Source organism: Nestor notabilis, unplaced genomic scaffold, assembly GCF_000696875.1.
Source record: "Nestor notabilis isolate BGI_N333 unplaced genomic scaffold, ASM69687v1 scaffold7267, whole genome shotgun sequence".
Taxonomy (NCBI): domain Eukaryota; kingdom Metazoa; phylum Chordata; class Aves; order Psittaciformes; family Psittacidae; genus Nestor; species Nestor notabilis.
The window spans coordinates 6,290-27,320 of record NW_009935987.1 but is presented as its reverse complement, the minus strand read 5'-3'; the positions used below and the strand labels follow the sequence as shown (position 1 = coordinate 27,320).

At 37.6% G+C, this 21,031-nt stretch overlaps 1 protein-coding gene across 1 annotated transcript; it reads right to left on the bottom strand.

Annotated features, from left to right (window-relative positions):
* Positions 1-654: 654 nt before the first annotated feature.
* Positions 655-20,649, bottom strand: NRDE2 (NRDE-2, necessary for RNA interference, domain containing; the record flags this gene model as incomplete). The annotated part of the gene is made up of 12 exons (XM_010018104.1): positions 655-793; positions 3,050-3,978; positions 5,070-5,456; positions 6,155-6,333; positions 7,588-7,593; positions 8,485-8,605; positions 10,693-10,826; positions 14,582-14,984; positions 15,211-15,673; positions 17,169-17,318; positions 18,235-18,465; positions 20,538-20,649. Coding segments are annotated over 12 exons (3,254 nt in total), but the record flags the coding sequence as incomplete, so codon positions are not given.
* Positions 20,650-21,031: the final 382 nt, after the last annotated feature.

The following is a 21,031-nucleotide window of genomic DNA, read 5'->3' as shown; positions in this document are numbered from 1 at the left end:
TTGCCGGCTGGGCTTAAACCACGACACCCATCTCTGGCAATGTTCAAAGCCAGAGGGTGGATGTGACTTTGAGCACCCTGATCTAGTGGAAGGTGTCGCTGCCCATGGCAGGGGGTTGGAGCTACTTGATCTTTAAAGTCCCTTCCAACCCAAACCATTCTATGGTTCTATGATTTGTTTAGAAATTGTCACTTAATAGTGCCACACAAGACATCTTCTCAAACGCAAATCCAGTCTCTCCTTCCCCCACCTCCTCTGTATTTTACAGTGTGCTAACTGCTGTTCCCCACCCACTTACCTTTATATTCTGGGTAAGACTGGGTGCAATCCATCTACTGATACCTTATGACGTATTTTTTATCTGTGTAAGATGGCAGACATAATAACTTGCCTGCATCTATATTAACACTTCAATGCCACAAGCTATTATTCCTTCTAATCTGTAGGAATTACATTTCATTAATATTCCCAGCAATAAAAGCATTAAAATTAAAATATATCACCTTGCAAATCATGAGGTATGGCAGCATTTAGTATTTCTTTTCAATTTACAGTATTGTAAATGTGTTCATAAGAAATTCCAAGTATGATAAAAAAAAAAAAAACCAAAAAAAAGGCAGCAAAACACCAAACCCACTACACCACTTTTCTTACCAGAAAGTTCAAATACATCCTCCACAGCAGTGGACAATGGGTACCATTTTCACTCTGCACCGCGTGTTCAAACAGAGCTACAATCCGATTTGTTAGCCCAGTTTCAGGAATAGTAGAATGTACTTCACCAACATCTTCCCTGGAACACAGAGGAAAAAAGAAACCAGAATCCCTTAAACCCAAGATAAAGGACCACATCCACATAAAACATCATAAAGATCAACGTACTCTCTCTGCTCACACAGCACTGTATACTGCTGGGGTTTTGCACTTCATGCTACAAACTGTGAATGGTATAAAGCAGACTTTTAGCACTTGCTAATCTAATCAACACGGTTCTAAATGGAGGGGGGGGGGAGGAGAAAAAAAAAAGAAAAAGAGATATTCTTGTGAAAATTCTTTCAGCATGTTGAAAAATTAACCCTGTCCAACTGGAGGAGATAATTTATCTTTGTGTACAATAACCCCTATGATAGGAACTTAAAACACTTATCTTAGTCTTCACTCAAGACCCTTTATCATTCCAAGCTTGGCACAGCAGCTCAAACCCAATTCAAGTCTACGTCAGCATGCCGCCTTCTGGCGCTCAGGCAAGCCTGTTCAAATTTACCCTCATCACCTTTCTAAGGCCATACGCTGGTCTTGGACCAAGGCCTACATTACAGCTGTGGATCTCAATCATGATAACAATAATGATTTGCTTTTTTACCCAGAGTTTCAAATCCACGAAGTTCCAGGTATAACGCAAAAGCAGGTACATATCTTTCATTGAAGCACTGATTTCTATCTACAGCCAGCACAAACAGGCTTCTTTTTGATGCTTAAGCTTGAAGACACAGTCTGAAGCACTCATGGCAACATCACTTCTGCCTGTGTGTACTCTTCTCTCAGCCTGCCAGCTTGTTCCACCACTCACTCTTAACACTTACTCCTAACTTGCCTCTTTTTACAAAGGACACTGAGGTTGTATTTCTTCTCATCTTAAACTTTGCCGTGAGGGAAAATGATGAAATCTATTCTGCATGGAGTCAGACATTTAAAGCACTGTACCTCACACTGATTTACGCAGACTACTGCTTTACCCTTCACGTTCGTTTCTTTGAATGAATTCCAAGCACTTAAACAAGTAGAAATACAAAACACAATAGAAAATAAGTCCCACATAGTACAGATATTTTCTTAGTTTGTCACAACATCATAAACCACTAGTTTTATGCACGACTGACAGGACATTTCTCTCTCTGTTGCAGTAGTTCAACTCTGCTCTTGCAACACGCAGCTTGTCCCTATACAAATATAACCTATAGGAAAGGCTACACTAGCAGAGAACAATCTCCAAAGGAACTAAATGTCACAGAGAAAATAATCATTCTGGAATTTTAACATCGGTTTCCAGTACCGATAATGAAAAGCTACCACAGTGTCAGTCTGTAATTAACAATAAATTGAATTACAATCCTTCTTTACATTTGGTGTCTGTAGAATTCTTATTACAATTTAGGATGACATACACTGACAGCTCAGGAATGTCACCATCATGCATGCCTGCCTCTTGCCAGACTGTGGCAATCAAAGCCGTGGGCGCACTGTCATTTTAAAGTATACTGATAATTCTGTAATCTCATCAAGTGTGAATATTGTAAGCTTACAGCTATGCGAAGCTTCCAGATAACATTTTCCTAGAAATCACCGTTGCTATGTGCAGACACAGAGAACCAAACTGCCAATGCTATTAGAGATACAAAGGTAGCAGCGGATAGGTAGGTCCAAGCAATGGGTTGGCAACTGTTACAGACCAAGCTTTAAGAACAAATGCAAACCTCTGTTCCCCACATCTCCTGCACTGTGAGCAGAAAATTTGGGCCCAGACCAGATTGTGAATTCAGGAAATTTCCAGCCTCTTCTACCTAGCAACAACTCCATATGAAAACTACTCACTATGGAAACAGATCTGCCACAACTGTATCCTGTGATCCAGGAGTAAAGTAGGGCAGCAAGCTCAGCCAGAAACTGCAGTGTAGCTCTGTATTACACTCCTTATTGCTCTAATATGAAAATGCAGCAGTTTCTAAGCTCACAGGGTCTATCTTGGCCATCTAAGCAGGCTCTTAGTTACTTAAAAATTACTTAAAGAAATGTGTACCATCTTGATGTCAGTCAGGAGTAATCAAACACAAAGCCACACACGATGTGATCCACCAGAAAGGACATGAGACTATCACCTAGGTCTTTTAATTCTGTGCAGGATTCTGCCACTGACTCTTGAACAAATAACCTTCCCTAGCTACAGCTTCTACATCTGCAAAATGAGGACTATAATGGCATTCTCTCTCCTCTGTTAAATGATTAGGCAGATTAAAAAAAAGCATAAACATAAGGAGCTACAAGATACTACCTCTGGACACTGTCAGTGAGTTTTTTTCTCATCTGCTCTGCTTGGATTGCGAACAGCCACGGTTCTAAAGAGTTGGTAGACCTTGTGACACCATCAAAAAATCTTCGTGCTTTGCTAGCACTGTGAGACTTCCTTTCGATGTGGATATATGACCTCCAAAGAGACTGGTTGCTAGGATACCGTTTCAGAGCCTCCGTTAGTGCCTCCCGCAGAGGATTCAAAGGATAAATACTGATTTTCATGTGGAACCTCAGTAAATTCGTATGCAGCAGTGTGACAGCTTCGAGAGCACGGGGAAAATTCTGAATGCCAAAATTCTCTCCAGTATTTTCACATTTCTGTGGACCCAAAGCTTCAAGTTTTTCTGAAGTCTGTGCATATATTAATACTGCAGCATCAATCCCAACAGTCAAATACTGGAACAGTGCATAACAACCAACCAAGTTAACCAGCTGATCAGCATCACTGCCCTGATCCTGATCGGAAACTGGTGTTCTACTTAAATAATCTTGCAGTGCATTCTCGTATGTTTTACGAGCTTTCAACACATTCACAGATAACACTTGTCCACTATAAGGCACATATGGTCCACTCTCTGCCAACATGATCAATATATGAGCAGCACGTGACGTAACAGCTACTTCTATACTTTCTAGTATTTCAACTTCCAGCTGAGCATAAAGGAGACTGAGGCTGCAGAGCTGGGGACTCTTCAATCCTTCTGCTCCAGCTGTGCAAAGAGCTGTGTCAAATACTTTCCTGGCATCATCAATGTTACCAAGCAGCCATTCCAGGTAGGCATACAGCTTCCAGAGAGAAAGGTGGTTTCGGTTGTCAGGTGCTTTAAGGAGATTCTTGGCCAACTTTTTACTCTTCCTCCCTTGTGCTTTCAGCTGCTTCTTTTTTTTACCTTGGAGACACTGAACTACCTACAGGGAAGAATAAACAGAACAAATTGAGAGGGGTGGGAGAACAAAGGAAAAACAAAAACCAACCAAAAACACAACCTCACAGCATTTTTTAGATTTCATTATTGTGTTTGTTCTCATGCTGTTCCGTATTTCACCACCAGCCAGATCTGTTCCTACTGAGTACTGCGAGTTGTCACAATTGCCTGTTGTCAGCTCACTCCAACATAGCCAAATTACACAAGGCTTATCATTCTTACTCCTGCCACTGTCATTAAGCAATATCAAATCTCACTCTTCCTAAAGGCCAACTGCTCAAATAAAGAGCTGCTAACCTGTAATGGTTGAGAAAAAGAAAATAAATGATCCTGCCTGGCCAGATGCAGCTTATGACTAGCACAATTAAACCTCCAAGAAACTTTTCCCACTGGGGAATGTGCTAACAGATAAATCTGGAAATTGGATGGGAAGATTACATGAGATCTGGTCAGGTAATGTTTGGGTAAGAAACAGGGAACTTCTCCATACAGAAACACAATACTAGACTTTCTGAAGTGTTAGGAAGACAACCCGGACTCTCATCCTTCTGTGAGCGTCTATTAGAGCAGTTTTACTTAAATAAATCCATATTCAAGTGGTAAGGTGTTATTTCCTTCAATAACACTACAAATGTAACTTGATTGTTACCAGATAAGCTCTTACTTATAGGGGGACTAAGCACATAGGGGACTATGCGCATAGTAGAATAGTTTGGTAAAAGTACCTGGCTGACTTTGTCTTGGAAAAAACCCACTTGCCTCCATTCCTGCCTAGCATACAATATATCCTACAGTAACATTTAACCGTAACTATGTAACAGGATTTTGTTACATGTATGTCATGTATAACACATACTAAAAAGAAGGGTTTGGGGTTTTTTTTCCACCCCCAGTGCAATCTTAAACAGCATTCCCAATGTGAGTACTTACTCCTACAAGACTTAATTTTCCCGATGTGAGTACTTACTCCTACAAGACTTAATTTTCAGCAATATTTATTCTAATTCAATATAGCCATTACTATACAAGAAAGCCATACATCACAAAAGTGATTATATGCAGATTCCTCTTTACCTTAGATATTTCATACTGTAACCAACAAACAGACAGGTTACATTTTTCCTTTCCTGAAAGCAGTGGGAATAGAACATGAAAAACATTCTGTATGAACTCCTCTCCTTCTTTGTAGTGGCCTATGTGACGTCTTCCTCGTAGCATTGTGTCCATATGACCAATACTGTTGAATCCAGAAAGTGGAAAATCAACATAAGTGAGCGGCTTTTCATCAGAAAGAACACTGTCGAAGATGTTGTTTTCATCCATGGCAATATAGAGGTTGGAAGGAAAGAGATTTCTTGTACATGGAACTCCCAGGAATTGCAAAAATGAGTACAGTGTTTGACGCTGAAGGTCTGGATTAGAAATCTGGATTAAAGATGGTCCAAGATCATCAAATAATACCTAAAAAAAATCCAAATTAAACCAAACTCCATTAATTTATGCAACCAAAAAGAATTAGCAAACTTGTAATTTACGTAAATAAAGAACTGTGTCAAGTCAATCAAGATTTAGAATTCCTATGAAATGGTAACAGAATGTCATTCAAATTCAAAACAGACAACTTAAGCAATGTGTTCTTCCAGTCAGACTGTAAATTAGCTATCAAGAGATTTCTTTGCCCTTGAGTATCAAAGACCTCCATAAAAAACTTGCAAAATGAGGGTCTGAAAATATTACTGCTTAGGCCATTTAACACATTTTTGTTTGAAAATCAATGTCTGACTTGACCTTTCTCCCAGTAAGGAAAAAGAAAAATTAAAAATCCAACTATCTGACTTGAAGGCAACAAAACCTTTGTTGATTTAACACTGTATCTTTGTAAAGATGGATTTCTGTGACATGTCCACATACAGATGAGAGAAATCACAGAAGAGCAAAGACAAGGCTATTTGCCTACAATCCTTTCCAAACTTTACTCTGAGCTTCACATGGATTTCACAAGTCTCAGCACAAAACCTCAGGTACATTTTGAGTTCCAAACAAAGAAAAGATTTTTTTCCAAATGAAGAGAATGATTACTCCTCTAAAATATTCACTGGCAATGAATTCAAATGAAAAGATAATGCATCTTATCATTATTTTATTTGTATCACAGTGACCTGTCTTTCTGGATCTTCACAATCTTCTTCAGCTTCCTTTTTGTTTTTGTCTGGCCTCCAAGGTAACCAATGCCTGGCTTCACGAGAATATTCAATATCCAACCAAATATGCCACTTGGGAAGAGTTTTATCCTTTATTTCTTGATCCTCATCTATCTCTTCATCATCATCATCATCATCTAAAGCCGAATCAGGACAAGCACACAAAATTATTGAAGAAAAATTAATCCACCAAATGCAAAGGCCAGACTTCACTTACAATTTTCCAACCCTAACCATTTTTTGATTCTATGATTTAACAACTATAAAAATGTAAACAAATACAATGTTAATAAAACAGCACAGAGCTGAACATTTCCACATCACGGTTCTGGGTTTTGACACCAACTCTGTAAAAGTAGGAGATTTCCAGTTTTTGAACTAGTGAATCAGCGTCAGCACTCAAAACTTCCCCAGAGAGGAGAAAAGACACTGACAGGCTGTGAACCGCTTTTAGCAACAGCAGTTTGCAAGCAACAGTCAAGAGTCAGTCATCTTGTGCAACTTAAGTTCTTCACTTCATGCCTGGGCACACAATCTCAAATGTGCTAGATGAATACTCATGCAAAAAACATTTTGAGAAAACCACTGTAAGTCAAAAGTCGTATTACAACATTAGACATTGCAAACCAAGCCGAGTAATGCTGCTGTAAAAAAAATGCTGAAAATACCAGGTATTTTAATATATATATTAAATTGCAATTAAAATAACCAATGTAGCTGAGCACACACAAAAGAAAGTGCTTAACCACATCCCACGTTGATGATGTTCTCTCTGGACTATTACATACAATTAGCATATTTTCCTGTGACAGTCATATATTAATTCTGTGCTGAAACTGATGAGCACCTGGAGGCCAAGGGAAAGCTCACGGAGATTTGTCAGCTACTTTTTTCTTTCTTGTTGTTGAGGGGAAAAAAAAGTCCTCAACATTTATGGTTACCTGAACTATTTTTGGGGTACAAAAATCAGGCCATTTCTATGCCACCTCCAAATTCTTCATCCTGATGTTTGCCATTAACTAGATGAAACACTCCCTCTCCCAGTTCCTAAATTTCAGGTAAAACAAAAGATGGTGGCAAGATTTTAACTCTCTCTCTATATATCTTTTGTGATCTATAGCATCTCCTTTAGTCAGCAACTCCATGAAAAAACGACAGCACTTCTGTGATCTAACCAAAGTTTTTAAAAAATCGTCAGTTTTAGAGATTACACTCAATTATAGATTGCACCAGAACTTTTGGGCTTGACACACATGGGAAAAAGCACTGACATATAATGGACCTGGCAGTGGTCTTCTTCTCTATACTGAGTCTTCTAAATTTGGGGCAAAATGCCTATAGCCATCACCAGTGGAACTGCTGACCTCAGTTAACGGGCAAGGAACTTTCACCTTCATCTAGGGAAGCACAGGATAATTTTTCAGTTCCTTTGTTTACTAAAGTGTCCTGGGTTCAGCTACAGCAGTCATTTTTTCTCCTTCTTAGTAGCTGGTGCAGTGCTGTGGTTTTGACTTTCAGTCTGGGAACAATGCTGATAACACCGATGTTTTTAGTTGTTGCTCAGTAATGTTTACTCTGACCAAGGACTTTCTCAGACTCATGCTCTGCCAGGGAGGAGGGGAAGCCAGGAGGAAGCAGACAGGACACCTGACCCGAACTGGCCAAAGGGGTATTCCATACCACAGCACGTCATGCCTAGTATATAAACTGGGGGGAGTTACCCGGAAGGGGCAGATCGCTGCTCGGGTTGGACTGGGTATCGGTCGGCGTGTGGTGAGCGGTTGTGTCCTCTCCCCTTGTTATTCCTCTTATCATTATTATTGGTAGCAGTAGTGGTTTGTATTATACCTTAGTTACTGGAGTGCTGTTATCTCAACCCGTGGGAGTTACATTCCTCTGATTCTCCTCCCCATCCCTCTGGGAGCAAGGGGAGGAAGGAAGAGGGGAGGGAGTGAGCGAGCGGCTGCGTGGTTCCAAGTTGCCGGCTGGGCTTAAACCACGACATAAAGGCAGAGCCAAACTTGCTTACTCAGCACGAAGTGGAGGATATGCCATCTTCTCCCTTCATTCTCACCCCTACGAAGGACAGTATTCCATAAACAGTGTCACACATAGAGCACTTAACATATGCTTTTCCCTGTGAAGTGTGATATATTACTTCTTAATCTTGGTAAGTATTTTTTAAAACTTCAATGCAAAAACATGAGAAGAAACAGCTTGTACCACTCTAATCAAAATGTCTAGAAGAACACATGGATTTACAACTACACATATTGACACAGGCATACCAGTCTTAAGAGCAATCCAGCCACCCTTTTCTTGTTGGTGCATCCATGCTTTCCAGCCTCTTGCTCCTTTTTCTCCAATTCGTGGTTCTCCACTATCCCAAAAGGGTTCAAAGAATTCCACCTATTGGTTTGGGCAGGGGCAACCAAAACAAAAGATAGAAAAATTATTTTTGCTGTTGTACAGTCACTACCTGTGTCAACTTAGGTTTTCCAGACCCTAAAATCACTTATCTGGGGGCAACTTCTGTATTTCAAGGATTTGTTAGATGCTGGTAAAGAATCAGCAGTAATAACTGAGTATTTCAATTATGCCTGTGGCACAGGAGGACTGTCATCACCTCTTTTCATGAACATGAAAACAAGATTGTTCTTAAAAGATACTAAGCTTTACAGAAATCAAAAGACTTCTGCGCCAAAGTTCCCAAGATTTTGCTTTCAGAAACCAAATCTCTCTTCCTCCCTATCTTCCATGGGTCCATGAAGAATTTGGCTAATGGAATCATAAATAGGACAACCATGTACCTATGGTCAAATCAAAACGTTACAGTTGGACATAAATATGACCTGACTGAGGACAAGAGGAAAAGATCAGTCAGGCCTTTCACCTCTCAGGTTTCAGGATAGTCAACAACTTTAGGGCATTTTCCAGTGAATCAGAAGTCCAGGGTTCTAGTCCTGATTTTGTCACTGCCAGTATGCAATCTGTCATCTTTACAGTCATCAATTCCTCCCTTGCTTTGTGTATACTTAGCTCTAATGATTGTCTCTCTCCTACTGTATGTTCTGCTGTATACCAAACCTTGGCTTGGACATTAAGATGTCACTGTTAATACAAATATTAACAACAAATTTTACTCTAAGAAAAATTAATTATAAGCATATCAGAAAATGCAGGGCTTACAGCAACTGCAAAATCTAATTTTGCTCCTCATGGATTCATTCTTTTCTCCAAGTGAGAAAGAGAAGTATGAAAACAGTACAGAAACAAGTTATTCAAGACTGAGCCATAATGCTTCTGTAAGAGGGAAGAATGTGCAATCAGCTGTAAACCTGGCATTTTCCTACTTTCAAGAACTGCACCTTCCAACCTAAATACTGTCCTTTTAAACTGATGTTCCTTTTCATCCTGCTTTCCTAAGTTTTTAAACATTACAGATAATCCTGCAGTTTTTCAAATGATTGGAAGTATAACTCTAGCTTTATCTGTTTAACTATACTTAATCTCCTATCCTGCATGGCAATTCTGACTGAACTCTTGTTCAATCGAAGTTTTCTTGTTTAATCAAAGTTTGGGCTCTTTAAGAGGACACTACTATTATTTAAACTACTGTCGTGGTTTAAGCCCAGCTGGTAACTCAGAATCACATTGCCGCTCGCTCGCCCGCTCCTCCCCTTCTTCCCCCCACCACTCCCGGTGGTGCATTAATCTAGAGAGCAAAAACGGAGTCTCATTTAGTGGTTGCTGGGGAAGAAGGAAATCACATTTCTGCTCTCTATGGTAGCCCAGCTGCCTAACTGGTGGCCCTCCCTACCAGTCATTAAAAAGGAAGCAGCTCCTGGCAGTTCAGTGGGATGATGCTACGCTGGCGACAGCCCCCTCTAATACTAACTTACTGATTATTATTGGGGTGCACACCCAATATCCTCCTGAGCAAATGAAGAGAAAATATGATTTAGTACTTTAACAGAAATAGCTGAATGGAATCTCATGTGCCAGATAAAAGATACTTTAAAGCATGAAGGTGTTCCTAATGTAGCCACCAAAGAATTAGTGAAAATAACAGATGACGGAGAACCTAAGAAATGTTTGCAAAAACTGTGCAGAACAGAGGTCATAAGTCCTATTAGCTTTCTCCATCAACAGTAACAAAAGAGCAGTAGTTCTGGGTAAAAGAAGCAGGGGAAGTGCTAACTAGATACAGATGCCGGTCACCCAGCTCATTTTTCTTCATATTTAATTAGTAAAACAGAAGATATGAAATGACTAGTTATCACACTCCCACTATATACAGCAGAAGCAGCCATTTGGCAGGTAGTTCCAGAGGACTCACAAGCACTTTTCCAATGCAAGCATCACCCTGAAGATCTGTAAAGTAAGTTGTGATTCAAAATACTTCCCCATATCCTTAAAAATTCATCAACATTTTTCCGTTGCAACATTCTCTGTAATGCAAAAGGACATACACCCATTTAAATGGAAACTGTTACCTGTCCTCTTGTTGGCAGATCTTTTACACTGTCAGGTTTAAAGAAGGTGAAGTCAATCAGAGCCTGAAACAAAGACACTGCTTTCTCAGAATGACCAGCCTGTCTCAGAAAGTGGCACTGCTGAACAAATATAGCTGTAAAGTAAAGAAGATAAAGTTTTAGTATTTCAAATAAATTTTGTTGCAAAGTATTGCATATTTGTGGGCTGTAATAAAAAAGACATACGTAAATGCTGTAGAGTATAATTGTTATTGAACAGTATCAAAATCCAAAACACAGGGAGCAGCTACTGCATGTCAAAAATGCCTGTCAAAACTGTTGTAGTTTAACTTTAAGATCTCCCACTTCAAGTGCACCAAAAGATGAGTTTTTATTCATGCCTCACAAGAACTGTCCTTTTGGATGAATAAAAGTTTTATGCAATGGTACCAACTTCAGTTTATCCAACATCTGTCAGAGTGGGTCACTGTCACCTCTGAAAATGCAGGGCATTATTACAATTCACACAGTAAGTGATCAGAACAAAAATGGGTTTTGCCTGTGTTGTATTAGCTAGTTACACTGGTAATATGTCAGTAACATACCCTTTCATTCCAACTGTCAATCCCGTTTTCTTTTCCTTTACATAAGAGAAGTTAAGTCTGGTCTTTTGGTCAAAGTATTACTGCTTAAAACTAGAGTCCTACCCCTTGGTCTTCAACAGATTATTTCTGTCATCACTGTCATATCCCTACCACACACTGGGCCTCAATCCTCAGCTTAAAAAGAGAAGCAAAGCCCAGTTTTTCTATTCATGTATCTGCAACAAGAGTCTTAAATGAAAGAGCTGGAGAAATAACATTATTATGAAAACCTCTATTACTAGGCAGTTCAAAGACATTTCAAAGGTACTCCATTACTCCAAATTACACTCAAGTCTTAACAAAACAGTGGCTGTTCAAAAATCAAATTGCTTTAAATCATTTTATTAACTGGCTTACAAAAAAACCCCAACTCAAATCCCATAAATCAAGTCTTAAATAATTAACTTACAGTTTTGAAAACAGTTCTTCAAAAACTACTGTTTCTTCATTAAATTCATTTGCTTTAGAGAGTTTTAAACAATCAAAATATTTAAGTGGCTGCATGCACACATCAACTGCTTCTAATGAACATTCTATTTTTTAACACAAAGTGGCAAATAATTTACTCCTTTTACCCATATTCAGATTTACATCAGATGTGTACACATAAAAATTTGAATTCCATTAGAATATACAAACTAGGCATTTCACCTGATTTTCCTGCAACGTCAGTGACTGGTTTTGATAATGAAGATCCTGCAATTTCTGAAGATATTTAAACAACAAAAAGTATGCTTAAGTACATAACAGAACCTTCCAAACCCATTTAGGCAGTGTGTCCAACTGACATGGAAAGAGTTATCCTTTCCTCTCCTCTCAGCTTCAAACAGCTTTGATTAAAATAGTCTGAATGTAGAGAATATCTCATTAGGACTTGCTGCCAAACTGGAGTCAAAAATAAATTCTAGCATAAGATTTTCTGCATGATAAAAAAGAAAGAGATATTTGAAGACATGCAAAGATCAGCTTTTTTGTTGTTTGGTGTTTTTTTTGGTTTTTTTTTGTTGGGTTTTTTTTTTTGGTGGTGAAAGTTGAAAACGTCCTGAATACACACTTAATTCAGGTCATGATGTTATGACAGTTCTGCAGCTGAACTGACCTAAAAGATAAGGTTGTTTCTCCCCAGCCAGTAGGTATAATATGAAAACCAGGACTCCCTTCTCACAGTAAAATTTGAGAATGCTTACCTTCATCTGCTTTATATTAACAGGTCTTAGTAAATGTAAAACATTACAAATTGTTATCTCAAAATCTAAGTAAAACTGATGTATAACTTTAAATTCATTTTGACCTGCTTTCTTAAATTTCATGTTGTAAAAACACACCCAGGTATTTCCAAGTAGATAGTACTGCGTACTGAATTGAACACTAGATGGCAGGGTCCACCACTATTTAAAATTGACTCTTACACTGTCATCACAAAGGTCAAAGGTTGAAGACACAAGCCTACCATACTTCCACACTGATACTTACCTGACAATTAATTTGTGAAACTCTTTGTATATTTATCTTAATTAAAAATTTTGTAATCTTCCTAATAAGTGCACTGATAATGCAAATTCAGCCCAAGAATTAAATAGCTGAGTCACTAAAAAAAAAAAAAATCTCAGATCAGTAAGTCTCCCCACTGGAAATCTCTCCACTTGTATCATTTGAATTCCAAAACGGGGAGGGGAGGAAACCAAACAAATCATGAACAAACAAAAAAATAACCAAAAAACCGAAACAACAAAACCACATACCCCCCCCCCCCCCCCACAAAACACCCCCACCCCCCCCCAAACCAAAACCATCAAATTGCGAGTCTTAATACAGGAAAAGACATTAAGAGTGGAACAGAAACACAAAGCTCAGCTCATTTTCATTTTAACCTAGCTATAGACATTTCCAGCAAACAAGTATTTTGAAAAACATAAATCAATTTAAAACAGTTAATAAAATTAAAAGGAGCTCCATTAAAAAAAACAGTGACCTCATATAAATGGATAAACAGTATTTAACAAGCCAAGTATGTTCTGGGCAGGCAAACAAAATTAAAGAAAAACCTTCCTGACTGAAAAAGAAAAAAAAAAATAGATGCTGTATAAAACATTTGTCCTAAGAATCATTCACTGTGGTTGCACCTAAGTGCCCAAGTGACTGAAGCATTGGAAATCAGAGACAGCAGAAGCAATTAGAAGTTATCAGGCGGTACAATATCCACCTGCCAGCACGGGATTTTTCCTTTCCAGCACTTTTTCCAGTGCTTGATCCAACATAAATGAACTGAAGACCATAAGCGATCTGAACACCTGAAACTAAACTGTAACCCAGCATCTCGATCTTAAGTCCAAACTAGACACTGCATAAGAGCTAGCATCATTGCTCAAACAGCCATCACAGGACTTGGATAAAAACAGAGGTTCCTTGGACCATGTCACACATGAAGAAATGTGGACTGCTTTGTAATAGTCTCCTCTAGATTTAAAATGAATTGTAAAAGGAAAAAAACCTAGCATATTCATGGTAACACTAATATTTTCCCCTCCTCAGTGTATTCATAGATTAATAATCACAATGACCCCTGAGGCAGAGAAGCAAAATTGAAAAGGGGTAAGTTAAGTCATTTAGCTCCAAATAAATTTAAAGGCCATGCCAGAACTGAGCAGGAACTCATTTCTTCCCAGAACTCAGTCCAGCATCCCAACCATCTGACTAATTTTCTTTCCAGGGATAATTACATCATAAATTATAAGTAGTAGATGTATGCTTACAATAAATAAAAAGACATGATCACATAGTATTACAGTTTAGAATTCTTCATCTACAAACTGGGATGCTAAAGAAAATTTCACGGAGGACTTCCCATGTCCCTTCTCTTTCCTGGATTCAAGTAACTAACCATAAAACTTTTGAACAAGAGATAACTGATTCTTTCACAAGCCAACTTTTTTTTGGTTTTTTTTAAATAAATATTTTTCAAAGATAAAAGCACATCTCTTGGCTGTGGGCTGCAATTCTCCAGCCTTGACATTCGTACTGAAAACCACTCACCACATTTGACTTTACTGGATGTTATATCACAAATTCCCCTTGGGAAAAAAAGCATCTGTTATATCCATATTTGGCTGGAATATCAGCTTTAATTCTCAGCTAAGGAATCAGGATGACAGGCATTTTGAAGAGAATAAAAACTTCCTGTAACACATAGATAAGTCTATTCTTAAAGAAAATGTAGTTAACTCCTATGAAGTTCTGACCATAATGTGAAACAAAAAGAGCCTTACCTAGCATAGCTTCTTCTGTGCCAGGCAGAAGAGGATGTGATACCATGCTGCCGTCCTGTACAGCTGCCAGCGTAGTCAAACATTTTCCATAGAGACTATTGATTTTTGAAACAGAAAAGGTAGTGAACTGACTTTGGCAGAAAAGGAGATATTTCTTCCACAGCTCTGGATTATTGGGATGTAAGAAAATTAGCTTCTGCCATTCTTTGATCAAAGCTGGTGGCTCCCAGAATTCTGTGCAAAGCTTCAGCCGGGCAAGTTTCAGATCAACATTACTTGGATTGCTTTCAATTGCCTTCTCCAAAATTGCTAGTTTCTTTTCTAAGATAAACTTCAGTGATTTTCTTCTTACTTCCTGCTCTCCCTTACTGGCGTAAGGGCCAGGTCCTCCCATCAATTCATCCTTAAAACAAGGAAAAAAAAAAAAAAAAAAAAATCAATGCTTTTACATTAGAAAGAATCACCACTAAAATCACAAGAAGAATGCTGACAATTGTGAAGATGAATTAACAGCTCTTAATTCACCAATGGAAGATATACAGTCCTAAACAAATGAAACTACAATTATAATGTTCATGTATTTATTACTTATAATAAGCAAGCAGGTCTGTCAGAACACATACACATACCTGAAAAGAAACAAATTCCATCCAAGCATTAATATCTCCTGGGTTTTCTCTGACTTTCTTGTTATGTTCTTCCACTTTTGCCATCAGATCAGACTTAATGTTTATTCCAGGCTCTTGAATTGTTTGCTGTGTATTTTCAGGCTCATGGTCTGCACTCTTGCACCCTTTTCCTTGAAGCCACAGTAAAGTTGATGGATCATAAATCCCAAGAGGATTTAACTCTGCTGTGTTTGAAGGATTATCAGTTTCCATTTGGAGAACCGGTATAAAACTAGGTGGGTCAGATGGTGAAATTTTGCTGCAAACAGGTATTCCATCAGTATTCAGCATCTTCACATTGTCCTTTGTGAAGTAACGCTCAGGTTGCCTCTGCAACTGCTTCTTTTTTGATGTAGAACTCTCCCAAGTTATAGATTGTTTCTTGGCATCTATGCCAAGACAGGAATCTCCTCTCCTTTTATATCTTAGAAGGAAAAACACAATTAAACATCTTCTAAAATACAGATGAGAAATGATACCTCCTTTTTGAAAGAAAACATGGAATAAGTAATACAAATTAACCCAAATAATGTATGCATACACCTTTAAAAGTGTATGAACTTGGTAACGTTCTCTTTATTTAAGACTTCATTTCATATATTTTTTCAGTGCCATCACAACTTTTATTGTTGTTAAACTTGTATTGTTTGATTTTTATTAAGTTTCTTCAGAGTTCAACAGTATCTGCCATACTCAGTAGAAGATTTTTTTTTTCCCTATCATTTTAAGCCATGTAGACAAACCTGGACAAAGAACATCAGACAATATTATTTAAGGCTATTTAAATTAGATTATTTTAAACTGAAATACAAACACTAGTAGTTCAGTCTGGTAACATCTTTCTGTATCCCTAAGCCTCTGTCCATATTATATGCCAAGTGGGCAGTGGGCTGGAGAGGAAAGAGAGACCAGGTTCATAAAGGCTGCAATAACTCTATGGATTAAGAAAGGAAAACACCATCTTAAACCATCAGCAAGAATGTCATTTCGGTGGCAGATGTGCAATACTAAAATAACAGTTTTCTTCTCAAACAGTAGCAGACAATCCAAAGGTAACAGAAAACTGGAATAGATTGTAAGCAGGCAATTTTACTGCAAAGGTATATACACTACAAAAATAGAATCCATAAATCCTCCCTCCTCTATAAATGATTACTTTTTATATATACAATTTTCCTTGAGAACATCAAGAATTATGTGTACATACATAATGCATGAGCCCAGCATAGGCTTCCTTAGATGGTCTTCATTAATGTCAGGAAATGTTCTGAAGGGTCATCACAGTACCAGTAACCCACCAAGGATGTTGAATATGCAGTTTCATCTATACTCATTTGAAATGCAGCGATGTATAAGATACCCTTTGGTACAACGTCTGGGTGATCTAACACAGAATCTGTTTGCTAAGGAAGTACCTGTATTTTGTGCAAAGATATCAAGCTACCAAAGAAACGAAACCTTTTGAAAAATCTAGCATGAAATAATCAGTACCTTCTTTTCTCTTTCAGATAGAAACAGAACAATAGAGATCAAAAGGGGCACTTGCCCAATGATCTATAACAGAACCTGGGATTTCTGACCGCAAAATCATGCTTTTGAATCTGCCCCATGTGGCCACCTCCAGCTGGAAGTTCTATAAGCTCACACGCCTGCAGCCTGCGAGGATACAGGGAATATTTTTAGAAAAAAATAAAATCACACGCTTTATTCCCATTATTTCATGCCATTTTTTGCCTGTGAAAATATCTATGCCCAGTGTAAAGTAAAATTGGGGGGCAAAACAGAAACCAAGCAAGCTATTCAGTTATCCTAACTTCTCATCTCCAACATCAAAATGTCACAGCCAGACTTAAGTTAATGAATCTTGAGATACTGACTTTGTGATAGGTTGAATACCAATAGAAACCAACATATTGTACCTTGCTATGTCCCTTTGATACAGGGATTTGTAGGCCCAGTTTGCAGGGTCTGGGTTCTTATCTATTCTGAAGGTTTCCGCTGTAGAAGCCTCGATATCATCAAGCCAAACAGAGCGACTGCTGGTAGGATTTGATGTTTTCTTATCTAGACTGCAGAGAAGGAAAAGTATATTCTAAACACTTGTGCACATATTCAGCATTCCCAAAACCTAGGAAACATTGCATTTTGGTAGTTAATTATTTAATTTTCTCAAAGTCATGGTATATGACCATTCTTGCGAAGTCAGTCACATGCTCAGATAAAAAACAACTAGAAATACACTAACAGGACCATCAAAACAAAACACAAACACTGCTTGAACTTCCAAAAATTGGATTTACGATTACGGAAAGCAATAACCAGATTAAATCAATCGCTTGGCAAACTATCATCTAAAAGCCATATATCACTTCTAAAATTGACTTCTTTCTTAGCAAAATGCTGCAATTCAGAAAAAAAGATGATAATCTGTAAGGGATTTTGCTGATTAGCTGTAATTATACCCATGCATTTGACAAAACAGTGCACATCAAAGTGGTATACAAATTGCAGTTACGCAAAAGAATTGAAGTGGAAACTGCCACCTGCCTCCTAACTGTAGACAACTATGAACTTCCAATCTGAATTCATATGTAACTAAGTAAACGAGTTTTACCATCCTGGGAAACTTTCTAAAATTTCACAAGACCTACTGGATTTAGAGCAATTTTGTGGTTCAGGTTGCAGAAACAGTCTCCTGAAAAAAATTATATTCTCTCAGCATCAACAATTTATGGAAAGAAGTAAAAATAAACACCCTGAAAGGACTTCAACTCTTTCATCTGGGCATATTAAACAAGTGGTTCTAATTCTATTTTCATTGCTCTGAATGCAGGTTTAGCTTAGCAAAAAAAAAAAAAAAATAAAAAAATACAAGAAAAAAAAACCTCTCAGTGGTAAGAATTTCATTCATGAAGTTGAGGAGATGAGTACCAAGTACAAGAACACAATAAATTTACATCTTTCATAGTAGTAATAAATACATACTTTGCTGCTGCTCCCTTTTTGTGATTTCTGCCACTTCCCGCACCTTTGTCCTTGTTGTGCTTAATGTCCACATCTGATTCGCTGTTACTGGAGTCCCCTCTGGTTTTCTTCTTTGCCTTTTTATAGTGGTGATGCTTTCTCTTTTTCTTTTTCTTTTTCCTTTTCTTACTTGACTCTTTCAGACTCTCATCTGTATCACTTTCCTCTGACAACTCTGATCTTGAAGTAGTCCTGCTTGGAAACAAGTACATATGTACGTATATATACCTGAATAGTAGAATTGTAAAGAAATACCACCATAAGGAAGTTCAGAATAATTTTACCCTTTATCTTTATTCTCTCTGCATTTTTTAAGAAGTGAATTAGCAGCAACACATAAAATGGAAACAATATATATCTGTATTAAACAACAACTGTATTTTTTCAGCTGCTGGAATTACTGACGACCAGTCAAAGTTTTAATTGTCAAAGGCATTTTGATGTCTGATCTGTATAAATATCCATCTGTTATCACTGTCAAATTAAAGATGACTGAGCTGATAAAATTACCTGATTTTGCGAGGACAACTTAGGTCAAGCTAAAAAGGATAAGAAATCTTTCAGGATGACCTGCAGAAGTGAAAAATCTGCATTTTTTTCCTTGTTTCTTTATGATTTACATAAGACATACCAAAAACATACTTTTAAAATCACTTCCAGATTAGAAATACAATTCTCACCAACTAAGGAACCATTTTTCATGACTACTGAACGAATGTTATTACATAATATAATGTATAAAAAAACCACTACATGCAACAGACAACTGACTGAGAGATCACTCGAACAACAGATAGTTTTGGCAAAACATATGTATCGTGTTTTACATACTATAAACACTCCCATACTTAAGAATCAACTGAAATAATGGAGGTCTTCTCTAACCCTTAATTAAAGCATAAGCTCTTTTTAAGCAGTTTTTCTGGGATCTTTCAATAAAATAAAGGAGTGACAAGTCTCAGTATTCCTAATATGTCAATAAAATAAATGCTGCATTTCAATAGCAAGGCATCTCAAAAGAACACAACCAACCTACACAATCTAAGGGCACCAAGATAAAAAAAAAAGCCATGGGAGAACCACTAGCAGGCCTTTAAAACAAACACACACACACTCCCCTAAACCAAAAAACTAAACCAACTCCCCCCAAAACCACCAATCACGTTGAGTAATTGGTTTTAATTAAACCAAGAATGCACCCCAGTAACAGGCAAAAAGACAAAACATTTCTCTGCACGCTATAGTTTTTGACAAATTCTTTTTCAAAGATTAATTAAATATGGTGGGTTTACTATGTCATCCTATCTGAATGGTAATTCGTAAATTCCTTAGGTTTATGACATTGAAGTCCGGAAAAGGTCTGAACAAATGCAAGCAGAATATACTGATTGATGAACAGAGCAGTGACTGCATTTCAATCACACAATGCATATAAATGTAAGAATAAGTATACAAAAAATTGCATTCAGCAGTGCTTGTTAGTACAAAGATATATTCTATCATGACCACCAACACTTATTGTAAACATAGGAGCTTGCATCAAATTAAAAATCACTCAGATTTTTAACTTGGCAACTGCAACTTGATTCCATTAATCATTAATTATTAAGCGCTAGTTACAGTGTAGATATGCCAAGTATAGCAGCTATTCTAGTGAAGGTATTAAAATCAGTTCTTTAGCAAACATGGCTGCTTAAAGCCCATTTTAGTAAAAAAATGTAATCACCCACTTCAGTGATCAGCATGTTCTAGCAGCACAACCTGATACGTGTAGTATTTCAGGAAGTCACATCTTCAACTGGTTTTTAAAAAGTAACAAACTTGACTATGAAATGGCTGACTGAACTGGTTTTCACAAAGAAATCACAAAGATCATGCTTAATCTTTACACTATTTCAAGGGTCACTCAGGACATTCAAAAGCTAATGAAGAATTACGATCACTCAGTTCCCTTTCCATTCCAAAATAACAGAATTATGATCACTCAGTTCCCTTTCCATTCCAAAATAACGATGATTCAAATGCAGCTGTGAGAAAAAGAACATGGGAATGTAACTGCTTAAGTATAATTTCTCATTATTTTAAGTTGAAGAACATGGAAGCGTTATTTGTACTTTTACATATGACTCAGTTCAGGATTTTTAAAATACAAAATGGTGGAACGAAAAGCAGCCCTAAAATCTCCTGATTTTGGTCTTGCATAACAAAAGATAAGCAGGACAAAAGAGCAAGCCTGTTTTAAAAGATACAGAAGTATATTCTACCTTGTCAGTAGTGGTGATTTTTCAGGGATGAGATTTGTACCTTCTGTAGCACGCTGATGTAGTAACAGTGCATCTTCCGTAGAGAAGCTTGGGTTACTAAGCCAGTCCAATTCTGCAGGTAAAGAGAAGTGTGAGATCAATATAAATTAGCTTGCCGTGCTTTCTAAAGCTGGGGGTTAATCTAGTTGACAGACAGCTAAATGCACAGCAAATGTCACTAAGTCATGTGTAATAATAAAGCGTACTGGAAAGCGGTCCATGAAATTTCCGTTTCGGAGAACACTAGGTTGTAATGAGGTAAAATATTCAAGGAGCTGGACTCTTCCCTTGACATCAATCTAAGCTTTCAAAAAAACACTATACAAGAACACGTAAAAGTTCATACTGAAAGCAGATTATATGTTTCATACACTGCTATATACTTTAAACCTCCCCAACCTGCCCAATATTAATTTTTACCATGTAAAAATTACATATTTATATATTGTATAAAT